Below are 12,500 nucleotides of genomic sequence, written 5' to 3'. Positions count from 1 at the left end.
TCTCCCCTGGACACACAAGAACAACTAAGTTACACACTGTAGCTTTAAGCCTGTTCAATAACACCTTAAAAGGTGCAGTGTGTAATATGACATCATCAAGAAAGTTATAGAAAGTTATAGAATGCAACGCTCCCTGGGTAACCCCACCCCTTTCGAATAATAACAGAAGCTACAGTGGCCTTCAAGGACAAGAACAATTCTAAATTTTAAACAATGCACCTGATGAAATTCCAACTATGACACTTTCAAGATGGCGGCCACTAGGCCTTGGTCCAAGATATGCAGAAATATGGACATATATGAGACCCTTTCTAAGGGAAAAAAAAAAAATTTAACATTTTTTTTTCAGCTATTATGCACTAAATTAAATGTACTTATGGATATTATAATTACTTTTCTACAAAATCTGCTAGGAAATAAAACCCAAAATTCTACACACTGCAGTTTAAGTGAGACATCTACTTTAAACAGACACATATCATTACAAGTGGACGCTCGCGGCTGTACAAAATATGAATTATTTTCCAGTTAAATTATCTTATATGTACAAGAGGCACTTTTTGATAGGTAGCCAACTTAAAGGAATACTTCACCCACACGGAACCGGCGTTCTATCACTATAAAATCGCTATTATAACATAATGAATGAGGTTTTTCTTCCCTCAGTCTTCCCTTGGCCCAGCTGTCCTGTTAATCCTGAACCCTACAACACTCTTTCTGCCTTTTTTTCTCAGGCATATTTTACTGTCACCCATTTAAGTTTAATTCCAGCCCATTCTACATCTCTGTCTAAATGTTTCAATTGTTTTTTCTCTTTATCAGTTGTTGACACACACACACACAGAGAGAGAGAGAGAGAGAGAGAGAGAGAGAGAGAGAGAGAGAGAGAGAGAGAGAGAGAGAGAGAGAGAGAGAGAGAGAGAGAGAGAGAGAGAGAGAGAGAGAGAGAGAGAGAGAGAGAGAGAGAGAGAGAGAGAGAGAGAGAGAGAGGAGAGAGAGAGAGAGAGAGAGAGAGAGAGAGAGAGAGAGAGAGAGAGAGAGAGAGAGAGAGAAAGAGAGACAGAGAGAAGGGGAAGAGAGAGAGAGAGAGAGAGAGAGGATATTTAGCACAACATTTTAATTAAATTTTTTGTATAAATATGTTGTTTAAACATTGAATAGAGAGGGAGAGAGAGAGAGAGAGAAAGGTAGAGAGAGAGAGACAGACAGAGAGGATATTCAACATTCACTTAACCTTTATAACACACAGACACACACACTCTCTCTTACTTGTTTCCTTTTCCTTGCTCTTGAAGTAGCTCTGAGCCCTGACCTCTTCAAAGCACAGAGAGAGAGAGAGAGAGAGAGAGAGAGAGAGAGAATGAATGAGAGAGAGAGATAGAAGAAAGAGAGAAAAAGAAAAAGAGAGAGAGAGAGAGAGAGGGAGAGACACACACACACACTCTCTTACTTGTTCCTTTTTCCTTGCTCTTGAAGTACCTCTGAGCCCGTACCTCTTCAAAGCACAGACAGCCAGACAGACACACTCACTCACACAGAGAGAGAGAGAGAGAGAGAGAGAGAGAGAGAGAGAGAGAGAGAGAGAGAGAGAGAGAGAGAGAGAGAGAGAGAGAGAGAGAGAGAGAGAGAGAGAGAGAGAGAGAGAGAGAGAGAGAGAGAGAGAGAGAGAGAGAGAGAGAGAGAGAGAGAAAGAAGAAAAGAGAGAGAGACAGAGAGAGAGAGAGAAGAAAGAGAGACAGACAAGAGAAAGAGAGAGAGAGAGAGAGAAAGAAGAAAAGAGAGACAGACAAGAGAAAAAGACAGATAAAGAGAGAGAGAGGAAAGAGAGACAGAGAGAGAGAAGAAAGAGAGAGACAGACACACACACACACACTCTTACTTGGTTGGCTGGCCTCCTTGTCCTTGCTCTTGAAGTACCTCTGAGCCCGCACCTCTTCAAAGCAGAGCTCAGAGTCTGCACAGACACACTCACTCACATAGAGAGGGAGAGAGAGAGAGAGAAGAAAGAGACAGAGAGAGAGAGAGAAGAAAGAGAGACAGACAAGAGAAAAAGAGAGGGAAAGAGAGAGAGAGAGTTAGAGAAAGACACACACTCTTACTTGGTTGGCTGGCCTCCTTGTCCTTGCTCTTGAAGTACCGCTGAGCCCGCACCTCTTCAAAGCACAGACAGACTCACAGACTCACTCACTCACACACACACAGACATACAGACTCACTCACTCACACACATACTCACACACACAAAGAGAGAGAGAGAGAGAGAGAGACAGACAGAGAGAGAGAAGGAAACAGAGAGACAGACAGATAGAGAGAGAGAGAAGAAAAGAGAGAGAGAGAGAGAGGGAAAGAGAGAGAGAGAAGGAAACAGAGAGACAGACACACACACACACACTCTTACTTGGTTGGCTGGCCTCCTTGTCCTTGCTCTTGAAGTACCTCTGAGCCCGCACCTCTTCAAAGCAGAGCTCGGAGTCTGCACAGAGCAGCGCCTGCGTATCGTACTGAGACACGGTCGGGACGCTCGGACGGGGCGGGAGCATGCCGGACGTCTCCGAACGGGACACTCTAGATACACGACAATATACACCAAAATAACATGAGTTTTTGTGTGTGTGTGTGTGTGTCTCTATCTGTCTGTGTGTGTGTGTGTGTGTGTGTGTGTGTGTGTGTGTGTGTGTGTGTGTCTCTCTATCTGTGTGTGCGTCTTTCTTTGTGTGTGTCTTTCTTTCTGTGTGTGTGTGTGTGTGTGTGTTTCTGTGTGTGTGTGTGTCTCTCTATCTGTGTGTGCGTCTTTCTTTGTGTGTGTCTTTCTTTCTCTGTGTGTGTGTGTGTGTGTTTCTGTGTGTGTATGTGTCTCTCTCTATCTGTGTGTGTGTGTGTGTGTCTCTCTCTATGTGTGTGCGTCTTTCTTTGTGTGTGTGTGTGTGTGTGTGTCTCTCTCTCGCCCTGTCTGTCTGTGTTAGTGTGTGTTTCTGTGAGTGTGTGTGTGAGTGAGTGAGCGGGATACTCTAGAAACACGACAATATACACCAAAATAACATGAGTTTTAAGTGTGTGTGTGTGTCTCTATCTGTCTGTGTGTGTGTGTGTCTCTCTCTATGTGTGTGCGTTTTTCTTTGTGTGTGCGTGTGTGTGTGTGTCTCTCTCTCGCCCTGTCTGTCTGTGTTTCTGTGTGTGTGAGTGTGAGTGAGTTAGAGGGACACTCTAGAAACACGACAATATACACCAAAATAACATGAGTTTTAAGTGTGTGTGTGTGTCTCTATCTGTCTGTGTGTGTGTCTCTCTATGTGTGTGCGTCTTTCTTTGTGTGTGTGTGTGTCTCTCTCGCCCTGTCTGTCTGTGTTAGTGTGTGTTTCTGTGTGTGTGTGTTAGAGTGTTAGCGTGAGCGGGATACTCTAGAAATGACAATATACACATTCAAGATTATTAAGATTATTTTTTTGGCCATTTTTAGAAATTGTACAAGCCACAATATACACCAAGGTAACTTGTGTGTCTCTATATCTCTTTGTGTATGTGTGTGTGTGTGTGTGTGTCTGTCTGTCTGTCTCTCTGTCTGCATGTGTTAGTGTGTGTTTGTGTCTCTCTCTCTTTGTGTATGTGTGTGTGTGTGTGTCTGTCTGTCTCTCTCTCTGTCTGCATGTGTTAGTGTGTGTTTGTCGGTGTGTGTGTGTGTCTCTCTCTCTCTTTGTGTATGTGTCTGTCTGTCTGTCTGTCTGTCTTAGTGTGTGTTTGTCGGTGTGTGTGTGTGTGTGTGTGTCTCTCTCTCTCTTTCTCTCTCTGTCTGTCCGTCCGTGTGTGTTAGTGTGTGTTTGTCGGTGTGTGTGTGTGTGTGTATGTGTCTCTCTGTGTATGTCTCTTACCAAGATTACCAGATAATTTTTTGCCATTTTTCTTTTAGCTTTTATGAGACAGTTGTAGAGGGACAGAGAGATGAAAAGTGTGTCTTTCTCTGTGTGTGAGTGTGTGTGTCTTTCTCTGTTTGTGTGTGTGTGTGTGTGTGTCTTTCTCTGTGTGTGAGTGTGTGTGTCTTTTCTGTGTGTGTGTGTGTGTGTGTGTCTTTCTCTGTGTCTGTGTGTGTGTGTGTGTGTGTGTGTCTTTCTCTGTGTGTGAGTGTGTGTGTCTTTTCTGTGTGTGTGTGTCTTTCTGTGTGTGTGTGTGTGTGTGTGTCTTTCTCTCTGTGTGTGTGTGTGTCTTTCTCTGTGTGTGTGCGTGTGTCTTTCTCTGTGTGTGAGTGTGTGTGTCTTTTCTGTGTGTGTGTGTGTGTGTGTGTGTCTTTCTCTGTGTCTGTGTGTGTGTGTGTGTCTTTCTCTGTGTGTGAGTGTGTGTGTCTTTTCTGTGTGTGTCTTTTCTGTGTGTGTGTGTGTGTGTGTCTTTCTCTTCTGTGTGTGTGTGTGTGTGTGTGTGTGTGTGTGTGTGTGTGTGTGTGTGTGTGTGTGTGTGTGTGTGTGTGTGTCTTTCTCTGTGTGTGTGTGTGTGTGTGTGTGTGTGTGTGTAAGCGATATTTTGTAAAACGTACATTATGGTGGTTTTATACCCGGGGGGTTTGGGACAATCCCAGGACGCCTGTGACAGAGGAGAGGGAATATTCAGTGGATTTGAAAAATTAACATTGAAGTGATGATGAAGCATGATTATAATGGGAATACAGACACACAGACAGACAGACAGACAGACAGACAGACAGAGAGAGACACACACACACACAGAGAGACAGACAGACAGACAGAGAGAGAGACACACAGAGAGCGAGACAGACAGAGACACAGAGAGAGAGAGACACACAGACAGACAGACAGACAGACAGACAGACAGACAGAGAGAGACACACACACACACAGAGAGACAGACAGACAGACAGAGAGAGAGACACACAGAGAGCGAGACAGACAGAGACACAGAGAGAGAGAGACACACACACACACACAGACAGAGGGAGAGTCACACACACACACACACACACACACACTGACAGACAGACACAGACAGAGACACAGAGATAGAGAGACACACACACACACACACAGACCGAGAGACACACACACCTTGTTGGGAGCAACGGTCTCTTTTTGCGACGTCGTCTGATTGGTTAGTTGGGAGGGTTGCAGAGGGTTTCGAGCTCCAGCTGGTCAAAATAATAATAGTAATAAATTAAAAGTCAACGTGATATAAAATGAAGAAAAATTATAACATAAATATGCAAAAATAAGGCAACAGGGCAAGTTTATTTCTATAGCACAATTCAGTGCTTTACAGGGGGCATTAAATACATCAAGATTAAAATACATCAAGTATAGAATAGACATTAGAAATTGCATTTAAGAAATAGTCTTACCCGATGCTGGTGGCTGACTCTTGGTTCTTGCTTGAAACTGCCTGTAGACGAGATATTTTGTTTAGAAAATTAAAGAAAATTTAAAAAATGTGCTACCAGGAACTTATACCTTTTTTTCCTCTGATGATCATAAATTACATGTAACAGCAAACGAGACCATCAGTGCAAAAGAATGCTATTTTTATATAGTTTTTCTTAATGCCTTTGTCATGGGTATACGCTCACCCAGGAACAACAGCTGGCGTGGTAAAAACACAAACTGAAAGTTCATCGCAGCACCTTTAAATGCATGTTGATGACAAGATATTCTTTAAAGGGACACTGTGTAACATTTTAAGTAATTTATTAGCTAAAATCAATATCCTCATTCATAAACATGTCCTCATTGGTGTAAAATCACCTCTGCCAATAATCTGAATTATCCTCCTGAGCGGAGAATTACAAATATTAATGTTACATTTTGTCCATTGAGCGGGTAAGTCTTATGGAGGAATCCATGTTTTTGGAATGTCATCAGGTGCATTGTTTAGAATTTAGAATTGTTCTTGTCCTTGAAGGCCACTGTAGCTTCTGTTATTATTCTAAAGGGTTGGGGTTACCCAGGGAGCGTTGCATTCTAGAACTTTCTTGGTGATGTCATATTACAGTGTCCCTTTAACAACTTCAATATCTCCTCACGATCCACTACCTGTCTGTACTGTGTGTGCACTGAGGAAAAAAACATTGTCAATACACAGCCTAGGCTCTGTAAACTTGCATGTTGCTTGCGAGGTAGCTGTTTACATGGTCTACGGGGCTGTGTATTTACACCAAATTTCTTTCAGCACACACACACAGTACACACCTTAGCAGATCGCGAGGAGATATTCGCATTAAAAAAAAAGGCACACAAATCTACACTTTAAAAAGGTAAGGAAAAGTAGTCCATCTCCCAGTTTGGAACTTTCTTGATGATGTCATATTACACAGTGCCCCTGTAAGCCTGTCATGTACCTGTATTCGCAGAGTACAGTGTCTGCCGGCTGTGCTTGGTTCTCCATCGCTGTCACATACTGCCTCTCCGCCTGCTCCATCAGTCCGTTGGTTTCACACTGCTGCGCCCAGGCCACGTACAGGGCAGCCGTGCGCGTGCCGATACCTTTCCTGTATATGTGTCTGTACAGCGCAATGGGGTCCGAATAATAACCCGCCTGTGTGGGAGAAAGAGAGAAGAGAAATTAGTTATATAGGATCACTCAGAAAAAAAGGGAAATTATTATTTTTTTTTTTAAATGAAAGATTATTATTAGGGCATTTGTTCTTGATTAGACACTGTTGTATAGATGAAATGGGTCAGAGAGGGGAATGCTATGTTTTAATTCCAAGTGCAAGTGCCTTACAATGGGGCATAAAAATACACGGGGTTCAACATTACCCAGTAAAACGACATGCAGGGCAAGTTGATTGGCCAGGGACACTGACGGCTGGTCACAGTTTGTGCTTTTTTTTAAAAAATACAACGTGGATTACATACACAATAATATAACAATATTTTTTTTTTGGCATTTTTTATGCTTTATTGATAGTGTAGAGACAGAGTTGAAATGGGGCAGAGAGGGGAGTGACATGCAGAGAACGACCGCGGGCTGGAATCGAACCCGGGTCCGCTGCTGGCCGAGGCCCATGGGGGGGGGGCATCCTACCAACTGAGCTAAGGGCACCCCCTTTTTTGTTTGGTTATTGTTGTGTTATGTAAAGCGCTCTGAGTGAGAGAAAAGTGCGATATAAATAAAATGTATTATTATTATTATCAAATACTCACCCACACCCGCTGTAGAGAACACATCACTCCCATCCTCAAACAACTTCACTGGCTCCCAATACAGCAACAAATTCAATTCAAGATCCTGCTCATCACCTACAAAGTCCTCAATAACCTTGCCCCCCCCTACCTCACCGACCTCCTCAAACGTCACTCCCCCACTCGCCAACTCAGATCATCTAACACCAACCTTCTGACCCCCATCACAAGATCAAAACACCGCACCCTGGGAGACAGAGCTTTTGCCATTTCTGCCCCAACCCTCTGGAACTCCCTCCCCCCAAACATCCGAAACTCAGACTCCATAAACTCATTCAAAAGCCGACTCAAAACTCACCTCTTCAAGAAAACATACGACCCCTGACTCCACCCATACCACACCTGACTCTATTTTTGAATTTGTTTTCGTGTTTTTCTTTTTCTTTTCTTTTATGTATATTCTATGCAATGTAAAGCGTCTTTGAGTGACCTACAAAAAAGCGCTATATAAAACCTAGCAATTATTATTATTATTATTATTATTATCAAATAAAAAGATCTTGATTTCAGAAGTCAGACTCACCAATCTGATGCAGTACTTGACGTATCGGAGGTCGTCTGCGTATCGCTCCACGCTCAGAAACCTCTGGACCAGAGTGTCCAACACCAGGTTCATGCCACTGCGGCCGTCTGCCGGAAGAGATGTCTCCAGATGATCTACAAACCTGCAAAACACACAAAGAAGAGTGTGGGTTCAGTTTTAAAGGCGCAGTGTGTAACTTTTAAATATTTCTGAAACAGTCTAATTTTTCTACAAACCTGTTAAAGTCAAAGTCAACACAGGAAGCTAATATAACTAGAGCTGCAACGATTAATCGACGAATCGATTATTAAAATAATCGCCAACTATTTTGATAATCGATTAATCGTTTTGAGTAATTTTTTAATCAAAATTTTCCAAATTCTCTGATTTCAGCTTCTCAAATGTGAATATTTTCTGGTTTCTTTAATCCTATTATGACAGTAAACTGAAATATCTTTGTGTTTTGGACATAACGATACATTTGAGGACACCAACATGGGCTTTGGAAAATTTATCAATTTTTCACAATTTTCTGACATTTTACGGACCAAAACACTAATCGATTAATAGAGAAAATAATCGACAGATAAATCGATTATCAAAATAATCGTTAGTTGCAGCTCTAAATATAACAAATATGAATTATTGAGCTGTGGAAGAGGGGCAGGATTAAATAAGTTTATACTTCTTCCTAGAACTCCTTTTCAGGCAAATCAATTCAATATGTAATTTGTTTATTTTTGTTTATTTTTTTGTGAAATCATTTGAACAGAATGTTTTGTATTTTCATGCTTTTCATTTTGTTCTGTAATTTTGATATGTCTGAAATAAATTGAATCAATCAATAAATCAATCAATCAATCAATCAATCAATCAATCAATCAAATGTATTTCTATAGCACATTTTAAAACAGCATCAGTTGACCAAAGTGCTGTACAAGATACAATACAAAACAACATATAAGATACATGAGGGAAATGAAAAGTTAGGAGTGTCAAAGTCTCAACTTGTGTTAAAGGCCAATGCAACAAAAAAATTAGTCTTCAGCAACGTTTTAAACTGGTCAACTTTACAGGGATCCAGGTTCTACTCATTTGTGAAAACACACAAAGAAGGTGCAGTGTATAACTTTTAAATATTTCTGAAACGGTCTAATTTTTCCTCTGATGATCATAAATTACATGTAACAGTAAACGAGACCATCAGTGCAAAGAATGCTATTTTTATATAGTTTTTCTTAATGCCTTTGTCATGGGTATACGCTCACCCAGGAACAACAGCAGGTTTTTTTTTCTTCATTTAGATCATTTTTAGTATATTTGAAGAAAGTTAAAGACATAACAAGTGGGTGTGTGCTTTGTTTTCCAGTATAAATAGGTAATTCAATAGATATTTGGTTATTTACTCACCGAAAAAGCAATGCTTATGCTTATGGAACAATAAATAATATCACCGCTAATTTGACAAAGACAGTATTCAAAAACCTAGTCTAGCGTATATTTTTTTCTTCATTTTTACTATATTTAAAGAAAGTTGAAGACATTACAAGTGGGTGTGTGCTTCGTTTTCCTGTATAAATAGGTCAAATTAACAGATATTTGGTTATTTTACTCACTTGTCCCATGAATCTAGCGGGTCGTCTCCCGAATATGAGCTCATGCTACTTTCAAAACACCTAGGAAAAAAGGTTAAAAATACGTCAAATTCAATTATAAACCAAGTCAGCACAATGCCTGGCAGTTACTTTAATGTTAAAAGCACACAGTGTAACCATAACTTACTGTAAACGCGATGAAATGTCCATTTTGAATCGAGTTTTATCATAAAAGCGATCTAAACTTAGCTGTCTGTCTGTGAAGCGGCGGTTTCGTTTCCTGACGCATTTCAAATTTCGCGCTCAGCCAATGGCAACGCGAGCATTCCAAAAGGAGACCACGTGATGACGTAATGACGTTTATGACGTAAAAGATTACAAAATAAAAGTCCTCGGTTGACAGCATTATTATATGAGTGTATATTGCTATTGCACTAAAACAATATAATTTTTTCAAAAGTGCTGAACTATTTCTTATAAATTAATGTCAGGTTGCATTCAAGCCATCGCCAAACGAGTTGACACAAAGTTTGATTAAGCCTATTATCAGCTCCACAAAACTCTCTCTGTATTTCTCAGTATGGCAGCGTTTACAAACTGGTAAATAACTAAATAATTAACGGGGGGGGCACAAGATAATTTAGAAATTTATTTTATTATTACTATTTTATTTTGACCCGATTTGACGGGATGTGTGCGAGCATATATATATTGATTTTTTTTTTTTTTTTAATTAAATACATACATACAATAACCAAAAAATAACAAAATAATAAACGGGGGCACAAGCCAATTTTGAAATGTATTTTATTATTATTATTATTATTATTATTATTATTATTATTATTATTATTATTATTATTATTATTATTATTATTATTATTAATTTTATTTTGACCCGTCTTTCAGCGGAGGTGTGTGAAAGCCGAGCCGCCCCTTGAGGAGTCGCCTGGGAAACCCCGTACACGCAGAGCTAGAAGAAGCCAGAAGCTCGCGACGTACGTTACGTGGGGCGCCATTTTGATTTCGTTTCACCGGGAGTAAAATAAAACCTGGAACCAGTTGGATAAAATACACTTACCAATTTTTTTAATCATTTTGAAGCAACTTTAACAACACTTACGGATCAGAATTGTGCAACCCGATATTCAGAATCGCACGGTATGTACTTTTATGCATCTAGCTGACGCGCAAGAAAGACTAAAAGCTAATGTTTTGTAATTTAAAGATGCTCCATTAGCAACCCGGCATTTTGAAAATACAGGCCCTGCTTTCATTCAGCAGTGCTAGGAAATTACTAGCCTCATATGCATGGCTACTGTGCATTATAATTGTTAGTTTAAATGGCTAAAATTCCCCCCAAAAGGCAACACTTTGACGTTTTTTATTTGATTTATTGGTGCGGATAGCTAGCGTGCTGTTTTGCAAGCACTCAAGATTTCGGGCCTTTGATGTGCACAAGCCAGCGCGTGGTGGTGAATGCATGCACGTGTATTTACCTGGAGATTATGCTTATATTACCCGTTTACCTGCATTTAATCGTATTGTTTTAAGTGTTTTAATTGTTCCTACGGTGTCCGGTAAGGTTGGAAAATGCTTGAGTGTTTGCAAGGTTGAAATGCGCTTAAAAAAATGTGCTTGATTTTTTTTTTCTCTCCATATTTTGATCAAATTGGCGTTTACGTTGATAATGCGGTAATGATTTTATGTTGTACCTAATAATTTGATTTAAGACAATTCAGTTATTTTTCTTCAATATTTCCCACGTTATCTGACTCAAAATAATGCCAGAAATTTGAACTAGGATGGACACACCTCCTTTTAAATTTAATTTTCGTCGTTTTCCAATATTTATTGTGGGAAATCAATGTTTGTTTTCTTCAATAGCTCTATTAGATTGTCAATAATGTACATTGTATGAATGTAGGCCCATGGTACAGATAGGGCAGCGTTTAAAATCCTTATTCTGTTCGTTTTTTCAATATATACTTATGAAGCGCCGTGGTTTTTTGGGGGGAAAAAGTTGAACTTTTATTTCGAAAGGGTTGTTGAAGTCCTTGGAATTTTACGCTGAAAAACCTGGACTATCCCGGTGTTTTGTATACTGGTAGTTCAGCCTTGTTTCTGTGTAAAGGAGGAAGGTATTCTGTATATAAAAGGGTCAGCTTTTGAGTTATATGCCTAATAAATAGCGATACAATTTACTAAATCTTATTATCCCAAGAATAGCAGATACATGTGTATCTTAAAAACTTAGCTGTATATTTGCTCACTTCACTTGACTGCTTTTTTTAAATCATAATTCTTTACTTATCTATCATACTATGCACTGGCAGAGCTGTGTGTGTGTGTGTGTGTGTGTGTGTGTGTGTGTGTGTGTGTGTGTGTGTGTGTGTGTGTGTGTGTGTGTGTGTGTGTGTGTGTGTGTGTGTGTGTGTGTGTGTGTGTGTGTGTGTGTGTGTGTGTGTGTGTGTGTGTGTGTAAAATGTAGGGTTAGACAGTGAGACCATAAAACACTCCTTCTGCCTTTTCTCAGGCTAGGATGAACCGATTTCTAAAAATGTTGTACATTTATACTACATAGGATCTCAAGAGTTCAATACACCTTCATATTTCCACCAGGTGAAGTAGTTCTTTTAATATTTTTCTTCCCTACTCTCGTGCCCCCTCTCTCCCAGATGTCTGCAGACATGGCCACGGATCATGTGAATGGAAACGGGACGGAGGAGCCGATGGACACCACAGAAACAGTGAAGGAAGAAAAGGTGTCGCGGTCCGAACACTTCCCCGCGCTACTGGAGGCCGGATTACCCCAGAACGTAGCCGAGAAGCTGGACGAACTCTACGAAGCAGGTATTAAGCTAACGTTTATTTTACAGGGGGCATTATTGGTGGAGCAGATAAGCGCTACACTCTTTTCATTTGTGATACAGGCGTGAACATTGGCATGAGCAGTCTCCATGGGTCACACAGGAATACTTCACCCAAACGGAACCGGCGTTCTATCATTATAAAATCACTATTATAATATAATGAATGAGGTTTTTCTTTCCTCAGTCTTCCCTTGGCCCAGCTGTCCTGTTAATCCTGACCCTTACTGTGATGTCACAGTAAGGAAAATGTAGGGTTAGACAGTGAGACCATAAAACACTCTTTCTGCCTTTTCTCAGGCTAGGATGATCCGATTTCAATTTTTTTTGTTTG

General features: G+C 40.3%; 1 protein-coding gene across 1 annotated transcript in view; it reads right to left on the bottom strand.

Moving 5' to 3' along the window:
* The window catches only part of bub1 (BUB1 mitotic checkpoint serine/threonine kinase), a gene marked incomplete at both ends in the record, with an annotated part of 27,532 nt that extends 18,026 nt beyond the window's left edge, over positions 1 to 9,506 (bottom strand). The window contains 10 exons of the mRNA XM_080054649.1: positions 1 to 6; positions 1,880 to 1,954; positions 2,399 to 2,565; positions 4,523 to 4,569; positions 5,049 to 5,128; positions 5,339 to 5,379; positions 6,332 to 6,528; positions 7,702 to 7,843; positions 9,318 to 9,377; positions 9,484 to 9,506. The exon at positions 1 to 6 is cut by the window's left edge and continues 143 nt beyond it. Of these exons, the coding sequence (XP_079910775.1) occupies positions 1 to 6; positions 1,880 to 1,954; positions 2,399 to 2,565; positions 4,523 to 4,569; positions 5,049 to 5,128; positions 5,339 to 5,379; positions 6,332 to 6,528; positions 7,702 to 7,843; positions 9,318 to 9,377; positions 9,484 to 9,506 (838 nt within the window). The remainder of the gene's footprint in view (positions 7 to 1,879; positions 1,955 to 2,398; positions 2,566 to 4,522; positions 4,570 to 5,048; positions 5,129 to 5,338; positions 5,380 to 6,331; positions 6,529 to 7,701; positions 7,844 to 9,317; positions 9,378 to 9,483) is intronic.
* Positions 9,507 to 12,500: the final 2,994 nt, after the last annotated feature.

The sequence above is a fragment of the Ammodytes marinus genome (assembly GCF_949987685.1).
Source record: "Ammodytes marinus genome assembly, contig: scaffold_369, whole genome shotgun sequence".
Lineage (NCBI taxonomy): Eukaryota > Metazoa > Chordata > Actinopteri > Uranoscopiformes > Ammodytidae > Ammodytes > Ammodytes marinus.
This window is presented reverse-complemented; position numbering and strand designations above follow the sequence as displayed.